This window comes from Vanessa atalanta, chromosome W (assembly GCF_905147765.1).
Source record: "Vanessa atalanta chromosome W, ilVanAtal1.2, whole genome shotgun sequence".
NCBI lineage: Eukaryota > Metazoa > Arthropoda > Insecta > Lepidoptera > Nymphalidae > Vanessa > Vanessa atalanta.
Window position 1 is genome coordinate 6,283,415 of NC_061901.1, and position 9,129 is coordinate 6,292,543.

The following is a 9,129-nucleotide window of genomic DNA, read 5'->3' on the forward strand; positions in this document are numbered from 1 at the left end:
TCTGGTTGGTAAGAGCTGTCAGTCAGTATGTAGGCGGGTTTAAGTCTATCTATGGATACTGTACGGTCCTTCCCTTTAACACGAATTTTAAAAGATTTTGCCTTTCGTTCTATGACTTCATGAGGTCCAGTGTAAGTCTGCTGCAAGGAACTTCGTAACGCGTCTTCCCTAAGAAATACGTGGCTACAAGTTTGCAGATCTTTATAGACAAAGACTTTTTGCTTGTTGTGGTGTGAAGTGGGAACAGGCTGTAAGTTTTCAGCGAATGACCGTATGCGAGCTGAAAAGTCCGTGATATCCGTCGTATCAACTTTATGTCCGAAAAAATCGCCCGGGAGTCTCAAAACTTCGCCATACAGCAATTCTGCTGAGGATGACTGCAGGTCCTCCTTGAATGCACTCCTGATGCCAAGTAAGACCAAAGGTAACGATTCGGTCCAGTTACTGTCTGCGTGGCAAGCGATAGCCGTCTTAAGCTGACGGTGAAATCGTTCGACCAGCCCGTTGCACTGCGGATGGTAAGCAGTGGTCTTCCTATGCTTGAACCCAATGATTTTGGATAAGCGATGAAATAGGGCTGATTCGAACTGTTTACCACAGTCAGTTACTATGTCCGTAGGACAACCAAATCGGGCGATCCAGCCAGCTATAAGTGCCTTGGCCACTGTCTCTGCGGTAATATCGGTTATCGGGACAACCTCCGGCCACCGAGTGAAGCGGTCGATGGCGGTCAGACAATACCGATAACCGTGAGAAGGTGGTAATGGTCCGATGAGATCTACATGGACATATTTAAATCGTGCAGTAGGTAAGTCGTGAGTACCTAGTGGTGCAGAAACGTGTCTGTTCACCTTGGCACGTTGACAATTTAAACATGCCCGAGACCACTCGCGACAGTCCTTACGCACTTGTGGCCAAACAAAGCGCTGAGCGACTAGCTTAGCACTTGCATTAGCACCTGGGTGGCTTAATGAGTGCAAGGAGTCAAAAACTTGCTTGCGCAAAGGACCTGGAATGAATGGCCTGGGAGTCGATGTACTTACGTCGCAGTACAGCTCGATACGACTTCCAGGTAATTTCATCTTCTTCAGTCGAAGAGATGATTGCGACTGAAGATACTGAGTTAGTTCGCTGTCATTAGCCTGAGACTTAGCTAAAACTTCTAACTCCACTGGTGCTTGCAGCTCTTCTATTCGGGACAGTGTGTCAGCGACGACATTTTCTGGCCCAGTGATGTGCTGGATATCCGTCGTAAATTGTGCTATATAGTCAAGATGCCTGTACTGACGTGGTGTGCAATTGCGCTTGCGATCGTGAAAGGCGTAACACAGTGGTTTGTGATCCGTAAATATGGTAAAATGAGTAGCTTCCACAAAGTAGCGAAAGTATTTTATGCTTTCGTATATCGCAAGGAGCTCTCGATCATACGGCGAGTACTTCTTCTGTGATGGGCTCAATTTGCGAGAAAAGAAAGCAAGCGGTTGCCACTTACCATCGATAAGCTGTTGCAACACTCCACCGATCGCAACGTCAGAAGCATCCGTGACGAGTGCTAGCTTAGCATCCTGGTTAGCGTGAGCCAACAAAGCAGCATTACAAAGGCTTTCTTTGCAAGCTTCGAACGCTCTTAGGGACTCACCTTCGATGTTGATGGGATGCGAAGCTTTGACGGAACCAGCTAATAGGGCATTCAAAGGAGCTTGAATTTCGGCCGATTTGGGTAAAAATCGCCGGTAATAATTCACCATACCTAGAAATTGCCGAAGCTGACGTACAGTTTTAGGTAGTGGGAAATCCTTAATCGCCTGTACCTTGCTGTCCAGTGGCTTTGTACCATTCTTCGATATATGGTAACCTAAAAATGTCACTTCTGAGGCTCCAAAAACGCATTTGGTGGTATTTATGAGGATACCATAGTCACGTAGACTGGAGAAGAGTTGTCGAAGATGGTCTTCGTGTTCAGCCTCCGTCTTAGAGAAGACTAAAAAGTCGTCGACGTAGGGGAAAACGAAATCTAAACCACGGGTGAGTTCATCGACAAAACGTTGAAATGTTTGGCCGGCATTACGAAGGCCAAATGTCATAAACGGAAATTCAAATAATCCGAACGGGGTTGTTATTACCGTCTTAGGTATATCCGCTTCAAAAATCGGAATTTGGCTATATGCTTTAACGAGGTCAACCGTCGAAAATATTTTACAGCCTGACAAATTGTACGCAAAGTCGTGAATATGCCTAATGGGGTATTTATCGGGGATCGTTCGCGCATTAAGCATACGGTAGTCGCCACAGGGACGCCAACCTTTGTCCTTCTTAGGAGCGAGGTGAAGCGGTGACGACCAAGGGCTTTCCGATGGTCGAGCTATTCCGTTTGCTAGCATGGCTTCGAACTCAAGTTTGGCAATCTTTAATCTGTCCGGAGCTAATCTGCGAGGAGAGGATGTGACGGGTGGACCTGGTGTTGTGCGTATGTGGTGTACAGTGTTATGTTTAGCAGTGCGTGGTGTACCAGCGGGGCGAACAATTTCTGGAAATTCCGAAAGAATGTTATTATACTTACCACTACTCGTTAAGATCTTAACACTAGATACGTTTACAAGTGGAGATGCGAGAATAGCAGAAGTAGATACATTAGTTGTACTATCAATTAGGCGCTTATTGCGTACATCTACTATTAAATTAAAATAGGATAAGAAATCAACTCCAATTATTGCTTTAGTTACATCAGCTACTATAAATTTCCATGTAAAATCACGGCGTAAGCCTATATTTAAATTTAAATTTACATAACCATAAGTACTAATTGAAGAACCATTTGCTGCACACAACTGATAGTTCGTTTCCGCACGACGTTCACGAAGCGCAGATCGGGGGAAGACGCAGAGATCGCTTCCAGTGTCGACCAAAAATTGGACTTTCGATCTGCGGTCAGTGACGAACAGGCGACCCTTTGTAGTGAGGCAATCGTCGGCCGCCATTAGCGACTGCCTGTGGCATTTCCCGATTTAAAATCGCATGGCCGGTTGCACTTCGTGGCATTGTCTCCAAACTTGTGATGGTACCAACAGATAGGGTACTTCCGATGGCTTGAGTGTGATCTCGGTGCTGGAGACGGGCTTCGATGTCGCGACGAACGTCTATTTCGTTGTCTGGAACTATGCCTCTGGTTGACTTTTGCAGAAAGTTCGCTTACTTGTCTAGTGAGTTCAGCAATCTGTCTTGCCATGGCATCGAACGCAGACTCTGACCTGGATGTTGTTGCCACCTGAGGATTGGATGGTGCAATGTCGTTGATCCGGTCTGCTAAATCTGCGAGCGCTTTTATAGGCAGAGTGGGTTGAGATGCTATGATCGTCTGCATCGAACTTGGCAATCGGCTAGTCCAGATCGTTTTCAAAAAATCTTCTGGTACCGCAGGACCTGCTAGATGTTGCAAGTGTCTGAGAAACTGCGAAGGTTTTCTGTCTCCGAGCTCTTCGTGCATTAACAGTTGCTTTACTTTGTTTTCTCGAGATACCGACAATCGCTTTATTAATTCACTTTTCAATTTTTCGTATTTGTTAGTCTCTGGAGGTGATGTAATAATATCCTCGACTTCCGATGCATACATATGGGTATCAAGTTGAGCGATGACGTAATAAAATTTTGTTGTGTCTTCTGTTATGCGAGAAATAGCAAACTGACCTTCTATCTGGGCAAACCATATAGCCGGTTTCTCAGGCCAAAATGGCGGGATGCGGACACCAACGCGGAAAATGTCGGACGCCTCTGGAACAGTTAAGCCACGCCCAGTTTTTTGGCACATTTTTCGTGTACGCGCACTTGGTTGCGAGTAAACTGATTCTCCGCTATCACTGCTCATTTTAACGGGGTCACCAATATGGAGATGTTAATGTCCGTTACGTTGGCTTAATAAAAGTCCACAACACTATTTAGAACGTATATTGCACACAGAAGAAAGTTACAAGACTGACACAGAAAGGTTAAAGTTCATACAGTTCGGAAGGAGAAAAGTAATAATTAAACTATCAATAAACACGAAATATAATAACAAAGAGTAAAACATGAATTCGATATCGAAGCGCAAGGTGGAATGTCTTAAGTTCTTAATTCGCATCTAGTTGTTAAAATCTAACGCAGTGGCGGGTAGACGTGGAAATCATATCGTCGCGCGCTCGCCTTGCCGCATACTACGCGCTTCACCCGAGTATGCTCGTGGATTAATTTTTATTATAAATAATATTATATAAAATTTTTATACATATAATATTGAATATATAAATGTGTAGTGTGAATGTATAGTGTGTAATATACGTAAATAAATATTAAATATAATTTTATATATCACATATGTCGTGTAATAAATAAATATAATATAGTTACATATATATTATGATAATACGCCTACAAGCTGGTAGACTCTGCGCGTTGATATGCACCAGTGAAAGGAGGTTCTTATTTGGGAGGAATACTTTCTGGAGTTTTGCCTCCAGAAGTTCAGTATCAGATAGTGAGTCATTGTTACTGCTTAAGGCACTTTCATAATCATCTGACGTACAAGAAAAATAATCATCTTCAAAGTTCATCAAAGTAGAAATAAATAGAAAGAAAATAAATAAATATATATAACACTATAAAAAACAGTATAAATATCTAATTATGGTATAGACTAAAAATACAAAAAACTAAATAACTATTTGCCAATAACAACACTATTCCTATGTATAAGTTGATTGCAAGGCAAACATAGGTATGAATTTTATCAATAACGTAATTAACGGAAAAAATAATAAGAGGAAAAAAAATAAATAATAACAAGCTAAGTTAAAATAAAAGTTAAATCAAAAATTAAAAAGCGGTTAATGCAATAACCAAACGCAAAGCTCACAGATAGTAGACGACGTGAAATAGACAGCTGACAGTTGACAGTGACATAATCAAATATTGTCGTCAATCATATGTTTTATTTTTATCGAGAATACCTTAATATACTAAAAAGTTAGTGAAATTTAAAAAGATTACGTTTAACTGTTTAAAATTAAGATAAATTAAGTGAACAAAGAGACTTCAGTGTACCCTCAATTACAATATAAAATATTTAGAATGTTAAAACATGACGAAAATAATTATGGTAACAATAACAAACTTAAGAAATTAACAAATATGTTTTAACACTATGGAGCTGTCGTGTTTTTAGGATACTTAGCTATCAGCTGCTTTAGTTCATCTTGAGACACGACCTTAACACGGGATTTGTCCGGCAGAACAATAATTATGATGCCATCTGCAGACCAACATCTTCGAATCCCGAAATGATTTCGAGCCGCAACAAAAACTTCCTGTCGGGACTTTGTTAAGAATTCCGTTACTTTAATTGATGAACCTTTCAACGATGTTTTAGCCCTCCAGACATTTCATCAGAGCGAAGTTGCACAGTTGTGAAGCGCACTAAAATAGGCCGAGCCGAGTTCTTTTTGGCACCTAACCTGTGGCAAGATTCAAGTGACTCAGCTTTAACATTAGTCAGTTTCATCTGCTCCGTCAACACAGTCATCGTCTTCTTTACCACATCCTCATCCACGCTCTCCGTAATGCCATGAAGAAGTAAAACCTTTCTTCTAGACTGTGTCTCCAAGCGATCGAAGCCAAGGACAAGAAGTTCAATCTGGGATTTGAGAATGCCTAATGATTTCCAAACAAAGGTCTTAAAAGTTTGGAACTCTCCAGCTAAGGCTTTCACTGTTGGATTGGAAGCAGAAGTGGGTTGCGGCAAATTTTTCTCAAACTCGCCCATCCTCGAGTTAAATAATTTTGAAAGCTCTTCCATGCTTTTTAAAAGCTGCTCAGCTGTTGTGTCCATATTTATGTGAAGTGATTAAAGTGAAAAGGTAATGATTTGTAAGAAAGTTCAGTGACCGCCAACTTATACACAGGTACACTTAAATTATAACAGATTCAATTTCAAAGACCTTTGGTCTGTGGTATTGTTTACTACACGTGCGCGATTTCTAAATTAGGTTTTTTGTACTAATATTGCTTAGTTCCACTAATATTTGTGTTGTCCTGCGTTATTACTTGTTGTGAGGTAAGTGTTTTTTTTTAATAATTTAGTAGTTGGTGATGGAATCTGAGGAGCCCCCGGATGGGGGCGGAGGTGACTCCATAAGTCATGATTGTGTGATGTCTAGTGAATCTATAATCAGAGAAGACTCCAAAAAAGTCCTAAAGGCTGCCAAACGCTCTCAAACCGCTGCAGAGAGTATTCTAAACAAACGGGATGCTTCCTCTCCCCCTAGCGCTTCAATTCAACACACATTCACACTCCCCGAATTTAGCGGTACTAAATTGAAGTATAACGACTCCGATCAAGGCCCTTTTATTGTCCACGCCTCACGAGTGGAACCCGACCCATCAGCTGGTTATACGATTAATTTACTTAAATTTGCTCAAATTATCTACAGAAGCAAGGTCTCTGGTGTTCTCAAGGGAGGAATTAAATCAGCAGGACGCAACCGTGTTGTTGTTGAATTTGAGAATGCTTCTTCTGCCAATAATTTCATTGACAGTCCATTGTTCCAGGAGCATAATTACAAAATAATTATCCCAGCTTTTCACATTACCCGAATGGGTATTGTGAAGCAAATTCCCATCGACTGGTCTATGGAGGAGTTTCTGAGTAGTATCGAATGCTACACCCCTGGTTGCCGGGCTATAAAAGCAAGACGGTTGAACCGAAAATCTGTTACTGACGGTAAAACTGAATGGCTACCTACTCAAACAGTCGTTGTGACATTTTTAGGTCAAACCTTACCTGAGAGAATCTTTTGTTGTTACACTTCACTTCCAGTATCCCTCTACTCCCTTCCCACTATCCAATGCAACAATTGCTGTCGCTTTGGGCACACTCAAGATAAATGCAGGTCCAAGCCAAGGTGCTTTGTGTGTGCTCAACCTCATCATGGACGTTCCTGTAAAGTACCCCATTGTGAGGCTACATGTCTGTCTTGCTCAGGTCCACATCTGGCTACTGACCCCAATTGCCCAGAACATATGAGACAGAAACAGATAAAAATTGTGATGTCAGAGGAAAATATCCCATACAATGAAGCCTCTCTCCGTTTTCGCCCTACCCGTCGCTCTTTTGCTGACTCCGCACGTTCTCCTCCCAACTCTATGTCCACTCCCACTCGCCCAACGATGAGCCCTCTCACTCCTATTTATGAAATCTCCAGCCCTCTAATCCCTCCTGTTTCATCCCAACGGAAAACTGTTCTTCTCAACCAACGACCTCGCCCTCCCCTTAGTAAGGGATTCGATAAAGAAGCTCACTCTGCCCTAGTTAGTTCTCCAAAATCTTCCCAGCCTAATGGCTGTGCTCTTATAACTTCAGATAATTCTAAACAAAATCCTGATTTATCCAATATCATCCAACTTTTGCTTTCTTTAATCGATATTATTACCAAGCATAATATCAGTTTACCGTACACTGTCACTGAAAAACTTAATCAGTTCACTCCTTATTCTTTTAATAAAAATGGCGACAATTCTCCAATGGAATTGCAAGAGCATTAGACATAAAAAACATGAAATCATCTCTCTAATTACCTCCTACCATCCTCATATTTTGGCCATCTCGGAGACATGGTTAAAGCCGGGTTCTCGTTTTCGGATTCCTGGATATTCATGTCTCCGCGATGATCATGTTAGTGGATGGGATGGAAGTGCCCTTCTTCTTAAACAATCCCTTATCTATTCATTGATTCCTCTCCCTCACCACTCTCCCTCTTTTAATATTGTAGCCGTCAGGGCTATAAATACAACCTTCGTATCAATTTATATTCCTTCTTCTAATTCTTCCATTATTTCTGAATTAAGCTCTATCCTCTTAACTCTTCCTATCCCTTTAGTTGTTGTAGGTGACTTCAACTGCCATCATACTATGTGGGGTTCCCGTCAGTGTGAATACCCTTCTGCTCACCTCATTGATTTGTTTGATAATAATAACCTTTGTTTATTAAATGATGGCTCGCCTACTAGAAGAACTCCTCCATCTCAGAATCCCAGTTGTGTTGACTTGTCCTTAACGTCTCCCAATCTGGCCTCTCAGTGTAACTGGAAGGTATTATCCTGCTCATATGGTAGTGATCATCTCCCCATTCTTATCTCCTTATCCCATACTGTTCCTGTCTCGCCTATGCCATTTCCTCCTCTCTTAAAGTTTCGTATCTCGAAGGCTAAGTGGGCAGAATTTCAGCAATGCGTTACAAGCCAGACAGATCAATTTCCTGTAATAACTGTTGAAAACTTTTTACAAACTTATAATGATTTTATTTCTGCTTTATTAAATTCGGCCAATCAATTCATCCCAATTAAAAAGTCTCCTAAAGATTTCATACCTTCCCCCCCTTGGTGGGATTATGAATGCACGGAAATCATCCGCAAACGGGATGAGATGGAAGAGGTCTTTATGGAATTTCCGTCTTTAGAAAACTACTTAAATTTTCAAAGTACAAATGCCAAATCAAAAAGGGAATTATCCTTGAAGAAACGTAACGGCTGGTTTCGTTTCTGTGAGAGTCTTTCTCCCCGAACCCCTTTTTCACTTGTTTGGAAAAAAATTAAAAACTTCCGAGGTTCTTTCAGTGATAGCAATCCTGTTTCTAACGACCCTTCTGTCTGGCTCTATGATTTTTTGGATAGACTGGCTCCACCTTTTGTTCCTCCTGAAAATTGTTTTCCTTCATCTTCCCCTTCTCCTCCTTCCTATGATCGAATGGATGGTCCTTTTACACGTGATGAGCTCTGCTCTGTTTTAGACAATCTCCACGACTCCTCCCCAGGTATTGATGGTATTCCTTACTCCTTTCTAAAGAAATGTTCTGATTTTACTCTCTATTCTTAACAAAATTTATGAAACTGGGTTTGTTCCTGAGTCATGGAAACATCAAATCATCATTCCTATCCTTAAACCTCATAAAGATCCTAAAGATCCCTCCTCCTATCGTCCTATTGCCTTATCGTCAGTTCTGGCCAAAATTATGGAACACTTAATAAAAAATAGATTAGAATGGATTCTTGAAAGCAGGAATATCTTGCCAAAATCGCAGTTTGGGTTTAGAAAAGGTATGG

General features: G+C 41.3%; 1 protein-coding gene across 1 annotated transcript; it reads right to left on the reverse strand.

Moving 5' to 3' along the window:
• Positions 1-2,977: 2,977 nt before the first annotated feature.
• LOC125075602 lies at positions 2,978-3,862 on the reverse strand. The gene has a single exon (XM_047687308.1). It carries the CDS (start codon positions 3,860-3,862, stop codon positions 2,978-2,980), a length of 885 nt encoding a protein of 294 aa, XP_047543264.1.
• Between the last annotated feature and the right edge of the window lie 5,267 nt (positions 3,863-9,129).